The sequence below is a fragment of the Oncorhynchus gorbuscha genome, linkage group LG22, assembly GCF_021184085.1.
Source record: "Oncorhynchus gorbuscha isolate QuinsamMale2020 ecotype Even-year linkage group LG22, OgorEven_v1.0, whole genome shotgun sequence".
Lineage (NCBI taxonomy): Eukaryota > Metazoa > Chordata > Actinopteri > Salmoniformes > Salmonidae > Oncorhynchus > Oncorhynchus gorbuscha.
In genome coordinates, this window is record NC_060194.1 from 6,660,229 (window position 1) to 6,680,997 (window position 20,769).

General features: G+C 42.9%; 1 protein-coding gene across 2 annotated transcripts; it reads left to right on the forward strand.

Annotated features, from left to right (window-relative positions):
- The first annotated feature begins 9,382 nt into the window (after positions 1–9,382).
- LOC124009994 (Y+L amino acid transporter 2) lies at positions 9,383–18,577 on the forward strand. Of its 2 annotated transcripts, none has more exons than XM_046322286.1 (10): positions 9,383–9,600; positions 10,036–10,560; positions 11,897–12,022; positions 12,778–12,922; positions 13,649–13,772; positions 15,116–15,219; positions 15,638–15,734; positions 15,949–16,098; positions 16,288–16,471; positions 17,875–18,577. In XM_046322286.1, exons 2-10 carry the CDS (start codon positions 10,053–10,055, stop codon positions 17,967–17,969), a joined length of 1,533 nt encoding a protein of 510 aa, XP_046178242.1. In that variant the 5' UTR covers positions 9,383–9,600; positions 10,036–10,052; the 3' UTR covers positions 17,970–18,577. The 2 variants fall into 2 exon arrangements, with proteins under 2 accessions (XP_046178242.1, XP_046178241.1); XM_046322285.1 differs by having other exon boundaries at positions 9,385–9,589.
- The last annotated feature ends 2,192 nt before the right edge of the window (positions 18,578–20,769 follow it).

Here is a 20,769-nt window from a genome sequence, read left to right on the forward strand (position 1 = left end):
TATTTATGTTTTCAATAAACATTGGAGACGAAATACAGCTTACATGTTGTCAACAATCTAAGCCAACCACGTCTGTTTTACCCCATAGTTGTGCCCGCATTGGTTTTGTTGCTAAACAACCAACCCGTCTATAGACGGCCTCATAGATAAGTCAAATTTGAACATTTCCAATAATACATCACCTTTGTACACAAAAGATCCATTAAATTATTCACGTAAGTGTCTTAAAGGCTGCTAAAACATTTTTTTCCACTCACAGCCAAAGATGATATGTTTTTATATGAATCCACTATCTGTCATGTTTCTGGATGACGACGTCGCTGCTCCAGTGAGCACTGAGTGCAGGTGTTATCAGCTCTCTGAAACCGGATCTGGAACGATGGCAACAACCATGAAATGATGTGTACGCGAATGTGAGAAGATTACATTGAAAACAACGGTTGACCATCTTGGACGCCGTCACCAGTTCATATATAGCTCAGTGGGGCTGCCCCTTGTTCAGGGATCAATCATGGCTGCCCTCCTTCCAGTGCTTTAAGCCAAGGTAGGGGAACTGTTACACTAGGAACAGGTCACAGAGGAAGAGGTAACTGACCCACACTGAAGGGAATGTGGCGTGTATATGTTTGCCTAAAATGGGCCAAAGGAAATTGTTTTGTAGGAAACTTCATGAATTGCATGGACTTCGTGTTTCATATTCAGTGATCCATCCTCGGGTTGTCTGCACAAGACAGGTCTCAAGTAGCAAAGGGAGCTTCCTGGCACACATAACTGGGAATTGAAGCATACTGTAGCTTTTATACTAATGGAATATATACTGTATGTACCGTAACAGTGATTACACTGTAAAGTCACAGTCTAATGTAACTATCTGCTCTAGGTAGGCAGTCATTTATAGCCTTGGGGCTGTCGTCGAAGGGGCCAACTACACTGAACAAAAATATAAATGCAACAATTTCAAAGATTTTATTCAGCTACAGTTCATTTAAGGAAATCAGTCAATTCAATTCATTGGGCCCCTAATCTATGGATTTCACATGACTGGGAATACAGATAAGCATCCGTTGGTCACAGATAAGTAGGGGCGTGGATGCGAAAACCCGTCAGTATCTGGTGTGACCTCCATTTGCCTCATGCAGCGCGACACATCTCCTTTTCATAGAGTTGATCAGGCTGATGATTGTGGCTTCTGGAATGTTGTCTGGAACACGCCATCATACACCTCGATCCAGAGCATTCCAAACATGCTAAACGGGTGACATGTCTGGTGAGTATGCAGGCCATGCAAGAACTGGGACATTTTCAGCTTCCAGGAATCGTGTACAGTTCCTTGCGACACGGGGCCGTGCATTATCATGCTGAAACGAGGTGATGGTGGCAGATGAATGGCACGACAATGGGCCTGAGGCTCTCGTCACGGTATCTCTGTGCATTCAAATTGCCATCGATAAAATGCAATTGTGTTTGTTGACTGTAGCTTATGCCTGCCCATACCATAACCCCACTGCCAACATGGAGCACTCTGTTCACGACATTGACATCAGCAAACCGCTCACCAACACGATGCCAGACACGCCATCTGCCCAGTACATTTGAAATCGCTATTCATCCATTAAGAGCACACTTCTCCAGTGTGCCAGTGGACATCGAAGGCGAGCATTTGCCCACTAAAGTTGGTTAGGACGCCGAACTGCAGTCAGGTCAAGACCCTGGTGAGAATAACGAGCATGCAGATGAGCTTCCCAGAGACGGTTTCTGACAATTTGTGCAGAAATTCTTCAGTTGTCCGGGTGGCTGGTCTCAGACGATCCTACAGGTAAAGAAGCTGGATGAGGATGTCCTGGGCTGGCGTTGTTACACATCGTCAACAGTTGTGAGGCCGGTTGGACGTACTGCCAAATTCTCAAAAACAACTTTGGAGGAGGCTTATGTTAACATTAAAATCTCTGGCAATATCTCTGGTGGACATTTCTGCAGTCACCATGCCAATTGCGCGCTCCCTCAACTTGAGACAGCTGTGGCATTGTGTTGTGTGAGACAACTGCACATTTTCTTTACATGCCACACCTGTCAGGTGGATGGATTATCTTGGCATAGGAGAAATGCTCACTAACAGGGATGTAAACAAAAATGTGAGACAAATGTGTCACGCCCTGATCTGTTTCACCTGTGCTTGTCTCCACCCCCTCCAGGTGTTGCCCATAGTCCCCACTTATCCCCTGGGTATTTATACCTGTGTTTTCTGTCTGTTTGTGCCAGTTCCTCTTGTTCGTGCAAATCAACCAGCGTTAGCTGTCTACAATGCACGCTCTCGCCTGTAGAGGCCTCAGCAGGGTCCCTGTGTCATGACTGTTATGCCATTTTCATCTGCTTCAACCTCTGCTAACACATACCCATACACATACACATACCCATACACATACCCATACACATACACATACACATACCCATACACATACCCATACACATACACATACCCAGAAGTGACTATGTGCCAAAACACACTGTAGCTTAAGTTGATCAATTTCCTGATAGAACTATTCATTTCCTGTGGTTCTCTCACTCACCAGCCTCTCTTTCTTCCTGAGTTTCTGTTTCTCTCTGCCAGTGATGTGTTCATGCATTGACTCCATATAGGGAACTAATGCAGCGATGTGTTGTTTCTAGAGGCCTTATCATCACTGCACTTCCTTAAATGGGTGCTGAAGGCACTGTGGCTAAGTATAAAGACCTCGGGTCCCTGCCCGACATTTGCGACCCTCCGGAATCGAGGAGCACATGGGTGTGGTTAATCTAAGTGTTCTAACCTATTTTGTATTTGTGCTGTTGTATATTTAACAAGGCACATTGTCTGCCCCCATGATAAGGGTGCTCTTTGTAAGTTTGTTTTCAGTGTTTGTTGAATTGGAACATGTGCTGTGCCAATGGTCTGTGGTGTTGGGCGGCAACTGGCGAGCCAACGCCAGCCAGGAGAGAATCTCTTCCACAATCCTCTGGACTTTTACTGCTATGTCATTGATACTGTGCCTCATCCAATGTATTATTTTCCACAATTGTTTTCCCACCTGATATTTGCACAACACTCCAGATTTGATCAAATTAGATCGTAATTCGATTGAATTTGCTAATATATATTGTGGGGCAAAATGTTGTATATCTACAACTCTCATTGGATATGTGTTTCACACTTTTTATTCCACTATTCTATTTATCTTTAGTCTAACTCTTGCATTGTTCAAAACCATTATTTGTCTTTTATGTTAGAAAAGTGTCTGACAAAATCATTGTTTTACATGGAATGCCTTCAAGCAGGCATCAACATTGGTATATTCCTGGACAGCCTGGTTTTCTCCATGTCTATTTATGTACTTTTTTCGCATCTACAATCAACAATCTATCAAAGATCCTGCATACATAATATGTATGCACACTCCACTACATATTTATTTGGACAGTATAGACATTTTTTTTTTTTAATTAGGCTCTATACACATTTTGGATTTGAGATAAAATGTTTCATATGTCGGGACAGTACAGAATGTCACCTTTTATTTGAGGGTATTTTCATACACATCTGTTTTACCGTTTAGAAATGAAAGCACCTGGCCCGCCCCATTTGAACTTTCTATAAGTTTTTTTTTTCTGTAAGTATTTGGACAAATTAGTATATTCAAGTTGTCAAAAGTTTAGCATTTAGTCCTGTATTCCTAGCACACAATGACTACATTAAGCTTGTGGCTAAACAAACTTGTTGGATATATTTGCAGTTTGTTTTGGCTGTTTCGGGTTTATGTTTTGCCCAATGGGAACTGAATTATAAATAATGTATTGTCATTTTGGTGAATCGGAATGTCACTTTAGCCTGTCTGTGTTTGGGCGTACACGAGTGGGCCGTTGGTCAAGGAGAGACAATCGGATATTGCAGCAGCAGGTTGGCCTATATACCCTACAAAATATGATAGAGAACAGACTAATAACTAGGTAGCCAATTCAAAACATATTGTAATGAAACAGGCAGGGAGCAGGTCTCGAACCCTCTACCTTCTAGCCCAAGGTCCGGCGCGCTATCGACTGTACCGCAAAAGAATGCTCGTGCGGCAGAGTCGATTTCCGTGCTTATAAACCCAGGGTAGTTACGATATATTATATCCTCTAGTTATCCGTTTAGCTATTATTAATACATATTGATGTTTTCGTCATGTCCCAAAAAACTTAACGACAGTCGCGAATAAGACCATACAAAGTTGATTCATTTAAACGATACATACGAAGTTGATTCATTCTTGTTTTTACAAAACGAATGATTCACTTTGAGGTGGTATTAGTTTGGATTCGGTTCAGTCAGCCTGCAAACACTTCTAAAGTAGCTCAGATAAACATGACTTAACTAAAAAAATGTGTGAGCTTGCTTCAGCTGAATAAAAAATATTTGTAGCCAAACAGAGCCATTTGGTATACACTGAATGTACAGACATTAATATTGAGTTGCACCCCTTTTGCCCTCAGAAAAGCCTCAATTCGTCGAGGCATGGACTTAACGTATTGAAAGCGTTCCACAGGGATGCTGGCCCATGTTGACACCAATGCTTCCCACAGTTGTGTCAAGTTGGCTGGATGTCCTTTGGGTGGTGGACCATTCTTGATACACATGGGAAACTGTTGAACATGGACAAACAGGTGCGCCTCGCACCTACTACTGTACCCCGTGCAATGGCACTTAAATCTTTTGTCTTGCCCATTCACCCTCTGAATGGCACACATACACAATCCATGTCTCAAGGCTCAAAAATCCTTTAACTTGCCTCCTCCCCTTCATCTACACCGATTGAAGTGGATTTAACAAGTGACATCAACAAGGGATCATAGCTTTCACCAGGATTCACCTGGTCAGTCTTTCCATGGAGCAGGTGAGCAGGTGTCCTTAATGTTTTGTACACTCTGGTGTATTCAATTAGTAAGTTATTTCAAAAGTCATGAAATGTATTTGGTTGTAGTGTTGTACATCAAGGGTGGCCAACCATCCTCCAGCAGAGCTAATGAGTGTGCAGGCTTTTTTTCCCCAGTCCCCCTCTAACAAACCACATTTTAGAAATGAGCTGCTCAACTGGACCTTGATAAATGTCGCTCAGATGTGTTTGAACCGGGCTTGATCAAAAGCCTTCACACCCATTAAGCTCTCCAGATGAAGGGTTGACAAAAGGTGTTTTATAGAGTTGCCTAACAGGTGTTCTACTTTGCGTGGGGTTAAGTGCCTTGCACAACCACAGGAGATGGTCCGTGGGAGATCAGAGAGCAGCCTCCCAATGTCAATACCACATTACAGTTACTTCGTTAAACGTACATAGAGGCGCCGCTAATGGTTGGTCATGGAAATATTGTTAGAAGTCATGGAAAAGTCCGAAAATTCCATCGGTCAAAATGTGTATGAAACCTGTACTGTGAAACACTATAATTCCACTATTAGCGCCAGATCCAGTATATTATGGAAATGTTCTAAAATTACAATGCAAAAATTCAAAGAAATCCTGTGTAGCAACTTTCATATGGATAAACATGAATCGTCAATAATGCTGAGTGAGAAAGTTACAGAGGAACAAAGACCATAGCCCCCCCCAAATTCTAACATCTCACCATTACCAATAACATGGGATGTTCCTCTATCTTTCTCACTCATCTGTAACGGCGTTCTTCGTTTGTCAAAAGAGAGTCGGACCGAAATGCAGCGTGGTGGTTACTCATGTCTTTAATGAAGGAAGAGCTGCTACCGGAGGACTGGTGTGTGGAGGTGGCTCTGGATAGACCGGACCGTGCAGGCGCACTGGAGCTCTTGAGCACCGAGCCTGCCCAAGCTTACCTGGCTCGATGCCCACTCTAGCCCGGCCAATACGAAGGACTGGTATGAACCGCACCGGGCTCTGCACCCGCACTGGAAACACCGTGCGCTCCATAGCATAACACTGTGTCTGCCCGGTCCCTATAGCCCACCGGTAAGCACAGGGAGTTTGCGCAGGTCTCCTACCTGGCATAGCCATACTCCCTTTAAGCCCCCCCTCAATAATTTTTGGGGGCTGCTTTTCGGGCTTCCATCCGTGTCGCCGTGCTGCCTCCTCATACCAGCGCCTCTCCGCTTTAGCCGCCTCTAGTTCCTCCTTGGGGCGGCGGTATTCACCAGGCTGAGCCCAGGGTCCTTTTCCGTCCAGTTCTTCCTCCCATGTCCAATTCTGGCATTCTCTCTGGGTCGGTCGCCCACCTGTCTATTTCTTCCCACGTCGTATACTCCATGCCTCTGCTGTCCATAACGTCCTCCCTTCGCTGTTCCAGCTGACTGTTACCACGCCACTCGGTCCGTGTGTGGTGGGTGATTCTGTAACAGCGTTCTTCGTTTGTCAAAAGAGAGTCGGACCGAAATGCAGCGTGGTTACTCATGTCTTTAATGAAGGAAGAGCGATACATGAAATAACTATACAAATGCAAAACAACAAAACGGAACGTGAAACCTATTACAGCCTATCTGGTGAAACTACACAGAGACAGGAACAATCACCCACGAAATACACAGTGAAACCCCGGCTACCTAAATACGGTTCCCAATCAGAAACAATGAGAATCACCTGACTCTGATTGAGAACCGCCTCAGGCAGCCAAGCCGATACAACAACCCTACTCAGCCGCGATCCCAAATACTACAAACCCCAATACGAAAATACAATAACCCCATGTCACACCCTGGCCTGAACAAATAATTAAAGAAAACACAAAATACTAAGACCAAGGCGTGACATCATCATTATTCACTCATCATTCATGATTATACAATACATTACTTACTATTCATTTCTAATCCGCAACGCAACCAAAACAAATGCACCCAACAAGTTCCTAGGAATATGGGACCAAATAAAACTTTTGACTACATGTAATACACTATATGTGAATTAGTACAAATACTTATTAGCCTTTAAAATGGGGTCGGGGTGACTAGATACACAGAGTGCGTCTACTGTATTTCTAAACACTAAAACAGAGTTGGAGTCATTGCAGCTAAAGGTGGCACAACAAGTTGAGTGTAAGGGGGCAATGCATTTTTCACACAGGTGCAGTGGGTGTTGCATCACTTTGTTCATGAAATAAATAAATAAAGTATGTAATTGTGTTATTTGTTCACTCCAGTTCCCTTTATCTAATATTAGGTTTTGGTTAAAGATCAAAAAATTTGCAAAAGCAGACAAAATTATACCAGTGCTTTTTTTGTCATTAAAACCTCTTAAGGATCTGACCCTCTTTTTTCTTCTTTTTTTCCCCCACCTAAATGACACCCAAATCTAACTGCCTGTAGCTCAGGACGTGAAGCAAGGATATGCATATTCTTGATACCATTTGAAAGGAAACACTTTGAAGTTTGTGGAAATGTGAAATTAATGTCGGAGATAATATGAATTTAAAAAAGTGCATTTAAAAAATATATTTTTTCATGATGTTTTTAAAATGCAATAGAAAAGCTACAATGTATTATTCCAGGTTAGGTGCAATTTAGATTTGCCACTAGATGGAATCAGTGTACGTGCAAAGTTTCAGATTGATCCAATGAACCATTGCATTTCTGTTCAAAATGTTGTATCAAGTCTGCCCGAATGTGTCAAATTGGTTTGATACATTTTCAAGTTCATAACTGTGCACTCTCCTCACAATAGCATGCTTTTCTTTCACTGTAGTAGCTACTGTAAATTTTACAGTGCAGTTAGATTAACAAGATTAACAAGAATTTAAGCTTTCTGCCCTTATCAGATATGTCTATGTCCTAGGATTTTTTTGTTTGTTACTTACAGCCTCATGCTAATCACATTAGCCTACGTTAGCTCAACCGTCCCGCAAGGGGGGGGGGTGTAAAGTGTAGATTTCTTTCCTATTTTTTCTTCTTTGATTGATTTTCACTGATTGCCATATTATGAATCCATATTCCCCACCATGCATGATTCCTTCTATACTGGAAGACATATTGTGATAAGAGAGATCGCAATGTGTCGATTACACAGATGCACCTTGTGCTAGGGACAGTAAAAGGCCACTCTAAAATGCACTGTTTTGCCACAGATGTCTCGTTTTGAGGGAGCGTTCAATTGGCATGCTGACTGCAGGAATGTCCACCTATAGCTGTTGCCAGATAATTTAATGTTCATTTCTCTTCAATAGTGTCGCGGCTTCAATAGTGTTTGGGTTTCAATAGTGTCGCGAACTTGCTCGAAGTCCGTAACAAAAAGGGAGTCAGACAACGTGGCGATAAGGAATTCCAAAAATATATTTATTAACAGAAGTAACGTAAATACAATTAACAATGGTGTGTGTGTAGCCAGTCATCAGTAGTGTGAGTGAGTGTGGTTGCGTGCATACATGTGATAATGAGGGGTGTTGAAAGGTGCCAAAGCAAACAAACAAACAAACAAACAAACAAAACGGCCACAAAAATGCCACAACCAAAATCTGACCGTCTGCATGGAGAGTCTCCTCAATGACTGGGGAAGCTGTGTATTTATCCCAGGACACACCCGAGCCCAGGTGTGTCCCATGTCGCTGACGACCCTCCCAGCTCCGCCCGCCGACATCCTAATAAGGAAAACAAGAGCAAAGAGAAAGAATACGGCAGACAGAGTGGGAGGGTCGTCACAATACTCCCTATGTCACAGTTTCCCAAACTCGTTCCTCGGGACCCCAAGAGGTGCCTGTTTAGGTTTTAACACCTAAGCACTACAGAGCTGACACATATAATCAAGTAATAATCAAGCTTTGAACATTTGAATCAGCTGTGTAGTGTTAGGGCAAAAACCAAAACGTGCACCACTTGGGGTCCCGGGGACCGAGTTTGGGAAACGCTGCCCTATGTAGTCAGTCACACTTGATATTCTATTTTCTTGTATATCACCTTATAAGACCTTCCATAAATCAGCCTATTGTTGTACTGTAGGCCTCTTTTCTTCATTACCACCACCACACTACTGTTCAGACATGGTATCATGACTTACTGTGTACAGTCAATGTATAATGTTTCCCTTGTATTAGAGGCCATGTTTGTTTGTGACTGCCATGTTGCGAAAACTAAATGGTCGGGGGCCAGACTGTGATATATTTCATCATTCAAGTCTCGGCCTAGTCTTTACAGTACAGGAATGTGCAGCTACAAAGTAATTCAAGGACACTTGAGTGGGATCAATGGTGGGACTCGACTCCACAATAATATCCACGTAAACATTTTTGGTTTGGTTTTACTCGGCCCAGTGAACTGCATCCGGCGTTTATCTGTGTTTATCTGGACTCCCTCAGGGCAAGAAGAGTGGGGGTGGGCTCTCTTTCGGAGTACCGACATTCTCCCGAAATAGCAGGAGAGAGGGCGTCATCGCTGGGAAAACAGCCGTTGCACTGGGATTGCAACACTGACTGTCCTGTTGCTACCTCTCAACTGTGTGAGCTCCTCCAGTTATATTTGAGTCAGGAAACTCATCGTGGGGACATGACTGGTCGACGTTTGAGCATTCAGCCTTAGAAGAGGAAAATCCCTGATTCTCTGTTGTGACCCTTGTTCTCTTGAAGACAACAGGTGCAGTAAATGTATATATTTCTTTACTATGTTTTATCACTAGATCATTGGGTTTATCGATTTGTTTTCTACACGTGACTTGGACCCTTTGTGTAGACGACCATGGTAGAGGAGACTTACTTGTGACCAGAACATTGTGTCCATTTGTACAATTACAATTGCATAGAATGTATATTTGACCCTGCTGAAGATCTAAGAGAGCAGGTGCTCTGGCTCTCCTTTAGAGGACATGGCAGGATAATTGTTTTGGTTTTAGTATCAGGCAGCCCCTTAGGCCAATCCAAATTTAAAGAGATACTTCAGCCCAAAATCAAACAAAACTAAATTGAAAGATTAGCACTTTTTTAATGTAATGGGTTTTGGAATTAACTGAGGGTGGGCATTGTCTAATATTTGAATCGTAATATATTTGATTAACTTGACCTTTAACCTCCTGTTTTCCTCAGCTCCACATTAAGGCAGAATGAGAGAGAAGCTGGCTGCCATGTCACAATCGCTGTGCCCCGGCTCGCAGGCCGAGGCCAGCGACGACCCAAAGACACCGAATGGCGGTGAAGAAAAGATGCAAATGAAGCGCGAGATTTCCCTCCCCAATGGCATCTGCCTCATCGTGGGCAACATGATTGGCTCTGGAATCTTTGTCTCGCCTAAAGGCGTCCTCATGCACTGCGGCTCTTACGGGCTATCGCTAGTCATCTGGGCTCTCGGCGGCATCTTTTCCGTTTTTGGAGCACTGTGCTATGCAGAGCTGGGAACCACGATCACCAAATCGGGCGCTAGTTACGCCTACATCCTGGAGTCGTTTGGCGGTTTCCTAGCTTTTATCAGGCTGTGGACGTCCATCCTGCTCATTGAGCCGGCCAGCCAGGCGGTCATCTCGCTGACCTTCGCCAACTATCTAGTGGAGGCGTGGTACCCCACCTGCCAGCCACCCTACGACGCCATCCGCCTCATTGCTGCCGCCTGCATCTGTAAGGGACCTGCCTCTGTTTGTTTTTACCACTAACATTAAGTTACAAATGGAAGACTTTATGGACCAGTTTCCCGGACAATGATTTAACCTAGTCCTGGACTAAAAAGCTATTTGTCCGTGTCCCAGAAACCGTGTCTTTGGGTTTTATCAATTTCTATTGGGGATAACTAGGGTCTAGTAACAATGACTATTTTAGGTAAAGACTCAAAACATTTCCAGCCTTGTTCTTTGAGAGGCTTCTGGTAGAGGTGTGTCTATTCATGTCTGTCTAAACATGTGATTGTGAAGAATAGAATTGACGGGTGTTTTGGAAAGTATTTGTTTTTGTGTGTGTAATGGTACTGTAATGGTACATCCTCGACTGTAATGGTACATCCTCGACTCAATGCCCAGTCAGAGCATTAAAATAGTCCTGAACCCACTTTGCTTTGTGCAGCTCCTCTTGGCCATCTGAAATTGGCACTGAGCTGGTATTTAGGTTAGAGAGCAGCAATGCCGTGATTCAGCCACACTGTCGAGACTAGAGTTTCCCTCAGCCCAGAGTTCATTAACCGAGTAACTACAGTGCTTGTCTGTGTAAAACAGGCCCCACTTAAATGGTCATCTCCTCGTCAGGACACATAATTAGGAAAACTCTGGGCCCTAGATTGGTTTGACGGACGTTTGGTTTCTCCTCGCATGCACACACACACGTTTGAGAGAGAGAGAGAGAGAGAGAGAGAGAGAGAGAGAGAGAGAGAGAGAGAGAGAGAGAGAGAGAGAGAGAGAGAGTCTGTCTGTCTGTCTGTCTGTCTGTCTGTCTGTCTGTCTGTCTGTCTGTCTGTCTGTCTGTCTGTCTGTCTGTCTGTCTGTCTGTCTGTCTGTCTGTCTGTCTGTCTGTCTGTCTGTCTGTCTGTCTGTCTGTCTGTCTGTCTGTCTGTCTGTCTGTCTGTCTGTCTGTCTGTCTGTCTGTCTGTCTGTCTGTCTGAGAGACACAGAGAGACACAGAGAGAGATTCCATTAAAACATGCCATTATTTTTTATCTGCCAGTAGTGTACCATCTCTGTTCCATCAGTTTCATGGCAGTGAAGGGATGTGAGGTGCTTGCTTTTCCCTCTGCTTCAGTTACCATTGGTCTCAGTTACACAAACAGTACAGATTGTTCTGTGACAGAGATCAACTATTTTGGGATTTGGAAGGGGTAACTCTGCAGCATACTGATATTACAAAAAAACAAAACAATGTTCTACTTTTCTTCTGCTTTGTCCTTTTCTTTCTCCTACTTTGCATCCGTTTCCTACAGAATATCATCTCTCTCCCCCCCCAACCCCCCCTCTCGCCCTCTCTCCGCCAGGCATGCTTATCTTTGTAAACTGTGCCTATGTTAAGTGGGGAACCATGGTCCAGGATCTGTTCACCTACGCCAAGCTCATGTCACTCATCCTCATCATCATTATAGGTATCATGAAGATAGCCAAAGGTAGGAGAGATTGTGATGTGGAGGGGATATGGGCGGAAGATTCACTTTTATTCTTTGCTGATTGTAGACTAACTCCGTGCCGTTTAAAAAAAAATTGTTAGCTAGCAATGTCCACTATAACCTGGCTAACATTTTCGGAGAATGTAGCACTTTTAGCAGAATGGCTGCTTCTGTTTGAGGAAAGTGAGGGAGGACACCCCTTTTTGTGGAAGGGAGAGCCCTTTCCCCATGCTTTTGAATGCATTGCTAACGGAAACAATCCCTTTTCACTAGCATTGCTACATTCTCCGAAAAGATACCCAAGAGAATTCGACAATAAGATGATTAACATCCCTTTAAAAGGGGGGAATCTGCAGTACAAACATTAGCAAAGCATCAGTTTGAGGCTGAAGAAATGTAACCACACTCAAATTCATAGACAAAGCTATGGTTACAAGGACTGAATATCCATGATATCAAAAGTATGCGTTTTGACGCTATTTAGTCTTTGTTTACAATTATAGTATTTACAAACAATGGAGTGAAAAATGCTTTATACTTTGAGGCATTTAGAAGATACTGTATATAAGGAATCACTGGGCATATTGTATATCGTTAATGAAAAAATCCACAAAATGAATCACCAATCTCAGATTGCCCATTTGAATGTTCAGAGTGACAAGGGGGGGGGGTCTAAAGATATGCAATAAAAGGGATTAATGCTATATGTCTCTTTCTCTCTGCCCCGTCTCCCTATTTCTCCCTCCTGCCTGTAGGAGAAACCCAGAACTTTCAGAATCCGTTTGAGGGTTCCTCCACGGAGCCTGGGTCTATAGCTCTGGCCCTCTACTCTGCTTTGTTCTCCTACTCTGGCTGGGACACACTCAACTTTGTCACAGAGGAGATCCAGAACCCAGAGAGGTAATCTCCCTGTTTCTACATTATTTTATAACGGGGCCATACGGGGTCATGGCATTATACATGCATTATTTTTATTCATATTTTTTTAGTTGATCGGATCTATCTTAGCCCAGAGAGTGGTGGACTTGTTCGCAGGCGTTATACACCCAACAAAGTATACATCTCCTCTCTTCCACTCTCACAGCCTTTGCCATTATAAACTCAAACATATTTCAGACTGTACTGTGTAGCACTGTACTCGTGCCTGGTTTAATTTGAGTTCAGCCCATATTCAGAGAAGCTGCGTCAGTACTGTCATCCCCAATCAGCCATGCCCCCTTTACCCAACATTTTCTGCCCTTAGAGCAAAGACAACATCACTATTCATGATTGGACTGTATATTTGGATGGTGATACGATGATTACGCACCCGGAGTAAAATGGGAGCCATGCTCAAAGCCTAATTTGGCATGGCGATGAAGAAAGGACAAGGTCTTGAATAGAGACAAATGTTAAAGAGCATTGGGTTTATTTATACTTGGGTCTATTGTACAAGAGTATAATGATGATGGATATTTTTTTTATTGATGACAGCTTCTTTTGGTAACAAACAATCACCAGTTTTTCCCCAAACATTTCAAATAAATACTTGTGTATTTGAAGTATTGAAATTGGCCTCACCCACTAAATAAAAACGATGGATTTGTTTCGCTGACCTATTGACCTCTGACTTCTTTATTGCTATAGGAACCTGCCTCTGGCCATTGCCATCTCCATGCCCATTGTGACCATCATCTACCTGCTGACCAATGTGGCCTATTACGTGGCTCTGGACATGTCCTCTCTACTAGCCAGTGACGCTGTCGCCGTGGTGAGAACCTCCTGACCCACATGCTAAAAATAGGGCCACATATATGGGGCTGTTAAGATCATGTGACCCGTCTCTGTGCCATGTTGTTAGAGAGTACTATAGTACAATATATCAGATAAACCGAGATGACCATTTGAATCATTTCTGGAAATGTAGTTATTTTACTAGAAGACACGTTGTTGCGTGCAACATAAGTGATAGCACTGAATTCTACGGTGTATTTTAAATATAATAATTATATACCTTTGATGGGACACACTCCCATCACAATACTGAACAAAAATATAAATGCAACATGCAAGATTTTCAAAAATATCAGTCAATTGAAATAAATTCATTAGGCCCGAATCTATTGATTTCACGTGACTGGGAATACAGATATGCATCTGTTGGTCACAGTAAACGCACGCTGGAAGTCACCTTAAAAAAAAAATGCCTCGGGATCTCATCACGGTATCTCTGTGCATTCAAATTGCCATTGATTAAAATCCATCGTGTTCGTTGTCCGTAGCTTATGCCTGCCCATAGCATAACCCTACCGCCCACCATGGAGCACTCTGTTCACAACGTTGACATCAGCAAAGTGCTCGCCCACACGACGCCATACACGTGGTCTGCGTATGTGAGGCCGGTTGGACGTACTGCTGAATTCTCTAAAGCGACAGGTCTGCTGGGTGCAAACTTGAACGTTGTGAAAATTCTGTGCAACTTCCAGCATGCGTTTACTGTGAACACTGAGGTTGTACCCACTTTAAGTTAGTTTCAGACAGTGGTCAAGTAGGCTTTAAAAAATAATGCATTTTATTATTCCCATACCATTATCACAGAGAATCAGACAAATTATGCTTCTCTCTGCTTATTGGCTACTTATATTATTCAAGCCTGTCTCAAAATACAACACTGCCCCTTTAAGACCAAGCTTAGAGGGAACATTGGTTGGATGCGGCTTATGGTAGAGAAATTAACATTCAATGTTCTGGCAACAGCTCTGGTGGACATTCCTGCAGTCACCATACCAATTGCACGCTCCAAGGCATTGTGTTGTGTGACAAAACCGCACATTTTAGAGTGACCTTTTATTGTCCCCAGCACAAGGTGCACCTTTGTAATGATTATGCTGTTTAATCCGTGTATTGATGTGCCACACCTGTGAGATGGATCTTGGCAAATGAGAAATGCTTCATAACAGGGATGTAAAAATTTGAGAGAAATAATTGTTTTGTGCATATGGACATTTCTGGGAACTTTTATTTCAGCTCATGAAACATGGAAGCAACATTTTACATGTTGTGTTTATTTTTGTTCAGTGTATTTCACTGAAACCATTTGGTCTGATCCCACAGACTTTTGGAAATGCGGTCCTGGGACCGTTCAAATGGATCATTCCCATTTCCGTGGCCATGTCCTGCTATGGAGGACTTAACGCCTCCATCATCGCTGCCTCCAGGTACTGACCACATTTTTCTGAAGTATAAAGGGATAGTTCACATTTTTCTGAAGTATAAAGGGATAGTTCACTTTTTTGAAGCTTTAGCTTTTAAACCTTTTTCTAACATGCATCTAAGGTGTTGTTGTCTCATCAAAACGTTTTTTGAAGTTTGTTAGATGGTTATTCAGCAACCAATGTCAACAATCACCCAGCTAGCATAATTGGAGCATGTAACATGTTAGTGAAAACATATTGAACTAGTTAGTGGTCATTGAAAGCCAGAGCTTTATCCCTTCAATGACTGGCAATGGACGTTATCTGAGACATTTGAATGTCCTAAAATCAACCTGTGGTTAGACCACCTCAGATATGAAAATCAAGTTTTACATCCGAAGCGCTGAAACATTCCATTGTGGCCGCTGAATGCCCTGTCCAGGTTGTTTTTCGTGGGGGCGAGAGAGGGACACCTTCCAAACAGTCTGAGTATGATCCAGGCGGAGCGCTACACACCTGTCCCCGCCCTCATATTCAACGTGAGTGACATCACATCTCCATAGAGCATAATGCTCTCTTTTTGATATCTTACTGTATAGTATATCTCTCAGGTCACAAGTGCGGGCCATGGCCCTCCTAAAGTAACCCCAAAAGGAATCTGTGATCCATCTTTCGAGAAACACTCGTCTATGGTGCATTCAGATCAGACCCACAGTGGAATGTCACTCATCCCTGGGTTGTGTGTTCTTCCAGGGGTTGATGGGCTTGATCTTTCTGTGCGTGGAGGACGTGTTCCAGCTCATCAACTACTTCAGCTTCAGCTACTGGCTCTACGTGGGCCTGTCTGTGGCCGGCCTCATCTACCTGCGCTTCACTCAGCCAGACAGACACAGACCTGTTAAGGTAACTTTAGAAAGATTGGTGTCTGAATTTGAGTCTTGTGTGTTTGATTGGCTTGACTCACTCTCTCACACACATACAGACGAGAGAGAGGGATGCCAATGGATGAGTAAACTTGCATCTGCATAGTTGTGCATCATCACCATAGCTTGATCTGCTGTACCCTGACTAACCACTGGCTCCTCTCCACAGCTCTCCCTGTTCTTTCCCTTCGTTTACTGCCTGTGCAGTCTGTTTCTGGTCATCGTCCCTCTGTACGGCGATACCATTAACTCCCTCATAGGGATCGGCATCGCCCTGTCTGGAGTGCCTGTTTACTACGTGGCCATATACCTGCCTGAGGACAGGAGGCCCAAGTTTATATGCAGAGTAAATGGTAAGGATCAGAGCTGTAGACACACAGACACAGGGCTGGTTTCCCAGAGCCATTTTAAAGCTACTTCAGGACTTGAAAGCATGCTAAATGGAAATGTTTTTTTGAAAGTGCTTTTTAGTCCAGCAGTTGGTCAAACCGTCACCCATTTTTGCAGACAATTACTGTAAGAAATTTATATGCATTGTAGCTAGAAAGTAACTGGAAGTTTTGTGATTTTGAACTCTAATTCTGCCATTTCATGTCTGAACAAATATGATTTCAATGTGTGTGTAGCAGACTGGCATGTCCACACATTTTTCACGTGTTTGCGGATTCATATGTGTAAGAATGAAAAGTTGAAAGTGTGACCGAAAAATCTAAAGATTAAATATTTTTGAAGCATGTTAGTAAAGGGTGCTAAGTTGGAAATCTGTAGGAACGCCTGAGTTTATTGGGTGGCTGATTAACAAAGAGTGCCACTGTCGGCAAGAGAGACATAGTGAGTGTACAAAATATTAGGAACACCTAACACCTTCCTAATATTGAGTTACACCCCCTTTTCCTCTCAGAACAGCCTCAATACCTCGGGACATGGGACTCTACAAGGTGTCGGAAGCGTTCCACAGGGATGCTGGCCAATGTTGACTCCAATGCTTCCAACAGTTGTGTCAAGTTGGCTGGATGTCTTTTGGGCGGTGGACCATTCTTGATACACACGGGAAACTGTTGAGCGTGAAAAACTCTGCAGCATCTGGCACCTACTACCGTACCCCGTTCAAAGGCACTATATTTTGTCTCGCCTATTCACCCTCTCTGAATGGCACACATACACAGTCCATGTCTCAATTGTCTCAAGCTTAGAAATCCTTCTTTAACCTGCTTCCGCCCGGATTCAAGTGGATTTAACAGGTGACATCAAGTGATTATCATGGATTCACCTGATCAGTCTATGTCATGGAAAGAGTAGGTGTCCTTAATGTTTTGTACACTCGGTGTATTTACTATTGATGGTGAAGGGAAGGATAAATAACTCATTTTTGGGGTTTTCAGAAGGATATCCTCACTGTAGCAACCACAGCTCTGTCTGTTACAAATTGTTTGTTGTGCATCCTATCCATGTTGACCAGTGAACAACAAGTCCTCTGAGTGTAATTTGATTAGACTGTTTTTAGACTCAGTGGTTTGATTTTGGCTGTGGATCTGGGGACTAGGAGTGCATCATTAAATGTGGTTCAGGGAAATGTTTTGTCAGTCCACAATGTCACACTTTTTCCCTGAGCTTATCAAGCCCCGATGTGACTTAGTAGTCTGGTGTATCACATGAAAGAAACCACACATCAAAATGTATTTAGGCTTTTCCAACATAAACTCTGCCCGATTACTTGCTTACATTTCTCTTCATCTCTCTCCCCTCTCCTTGCCAGCCTGGGTCACCAAATACACCCAGATCGTGTTGTACTGCTGTCTGACTGAACTTGATGTGGAACCAGAGAAGCGAGAAGACAGCAAAGCTCAGTGAGGAGGCCTGGTGCCCCCCCCGGCCCCCCCCCACACATGCCTGGAACACGAAACCTGACTGAGCCGTGGACAAAGGCTGCACTGAAGGGTTGGCTGGTGGGGGCTCGATGCTTGCCCAACTACCACATTGCGTTCTCAAAGGCTTTCCATGTCTTGAAGACAAAAGAGGAGCTGGTACTTGATCATGTGCGAAAGGAACTGATAACTGTGGGATTTTTTTTTGTTTTTTTGGCGAACATATTATATTTTCCTATAAGAGTATGACTGTAATATGCTCATGGTAATATAATGTAATGTGCTTACCTGTGTTCTTCAAGTGTTTATACCTTAATGTTCCTCTAAGAGGTTTACCTAGTTATATATTTGGATGGCTCTTTACAGCACATGTCCTACAGTTCTGACAGTCAACAGTCTTTGGCTTGTGTCTTCTTGTGCCGAGTCACTAAGTGGTGGTCTGACAATGTTATGACTTACAAAACATGGCCGAATGGACCAATCGGTATGCTGTAAATTACATACAGTAGAACTAATCACATAACGCATGTATTAATTACAATATGAGTTCTCAAACAGGGATTTGATTATTAAAGTGTTTGGTTTTTAATTGCTCAATGATTATATTTCAACGTGCTAGTTCCTAAAACTGTTGTGGCCTACCATTTTATTTAGCGAGGCTTGGGCTCCAATGCAACCCATTTTTATCTCAATATCAAATCATTTCTGGGTAACAATGCCGTAATGTGACTGTTTTACAATTAAAATGGACAAAAAGAAACAAAATAGCTTCTTAGCGAAGAGTAATTTCTCAAGCAAGAATTTTGCTAGGACTATCTGTGAGTGGTCAGAGAGAATACAGTAGACGGCACGGGTCAAAATGATTGATTGATGACCGTACGTCATGATGACGTGTACATGTCTGAATATGGGCCTCCGGCCCGTCCCCCCTGTTCATGTGGTCCCGTGTTAGAGGGTGTGTGTTATTTTATATCTCTATGGAATGCTTTGAAGTAGTCCTGTTGCTTGATGTCTAGGGGGGCTGGTTGAACTGGGGAGGGTGGGGGTTAAGTGTTTGAACTTTTGGGACTGGGTATGTCCCCCAACCCCCCAGTTTTATCTCCCTTATGGTTGTTATCTATGAAGCAGGAATGTCCAAGGTTATGTATCTGGGGCCTAGGCTTTATAAATGTCCAGAACAAGCCATTTTTAAGACCTGAATATTACATTTACATTTACATTTAAGTCATTTAGCAGACGCTCTTATCCAGAACATCTAAAATATGTCTACAAGGGGAATTCTCGGAATGCTCTGTAGCTCATGTCATGAAACCAACGCCAAAAGCCTGGAGGATATTTTGCTTGAGGCTCCAGAATGTTTTAAAGGATTTTTGTGTACAAGCGAGGGACATATTTCGTACATATTCAACCCGGAGGAATCTACGATTAAGATATTCACAGACAGCGTGTCCCATCCCTTTTATCGTGCAGAACCCGAGCCTTTTTCTCCAGCGCTAAGGATGCGAGAATGGCTTAAAATAAGGCTAGCTTTGTGTCAAATGGAACGCGCCCTGAGTGGTTCAAGGCTGCCCGGATATGCGTTGGAAGAACAAGTCTGTGGACGAAATGATCTAATGGCTCTGAGAGTCACTTCCATGGCTTATACACCAGACTCCAGAGTGACAATTTTAGCATGTGAACAATTTGATAGGGCAAATGCTACGTTCAGTTCATATGTATCCTCCAAAGCATGCAAGGATGTAAATTGTTTTAAATGGCGCGATTACCACATTTTCCGAACCCTGATGAATAAGCTGGACAGTCTTTTCGAAAATCGTGAACAATTACAGCGATGGCCGAGGTTATTGTTGAGACATACCCCGGAACAACAGCATGGCTGGAAAGTGGACAGAGCTTCGACGGAGCGCGGAAAAGACTTTGCGATGGGGAATTGGAAACGGATAATGTTCAGGGCTAACAGGACCCCTATATCTGTAAGAAATAATAAAACAAAAAAATGTTGAATTATAACGTTAAAATGTAGGTGTTCATTTTGAAAATGTATAGCCCCCATTTAACTAAGGGGTAGCGCTCTTTTCTCTCACGCTAGGGTCTGGCGCAGACAACTGTAAGATCTGAAAAAACATATTATTTTATAGTCTATTCCTACATGGGTATGTTATGAACATTACGTTTTATTAAAGTTTGTAATAATGTACAAAGACCGGCCTCCAAGGTTTTATTTTTATTTTTACATAAAACACGTGTGATGCATGTTTAAATATTATTCAAATGTGTTACTTAATTCAAACATGTCTTAAAGGTTGTACGAAATATTTTGGAATTCAATAAAAGGAATTTAAAAAACGGTATCTCACCCTTTAACTATGGGAAAAGCCTATTTAACAACGTCTTCCAGCTCTGTCGCGAAGTAAAATAGAATCAGAGTGTGTGTGTGTGTGGTTGTGTGGGTGTTACATAAATCCAAAGGTGGGAGGTTCAACCCGGGGTCCCAGAGCTCTATCTGTAGAGAATCGTTTGAAACCAAGGTTTACATTATCCGTCATATGGCCTGTCAAGATATAGGCCTACAGCCCGGGTTAAACACTGATATCTAATCAACACACAGGGATTCTATCAAACCCAATGCAGACAGAACGGTACTTTGAATTCAAAGCCTTTTGGGGGCTCTAAAACAGACATACAGGGGTGGGGTGTAGCATACATCTCTCAAAAACTCATTCCGTACTTTTAGATAGTTAGGGACAGAACTATTTTTAACGTTGTTAGCATTGCTTTAGCGCAAA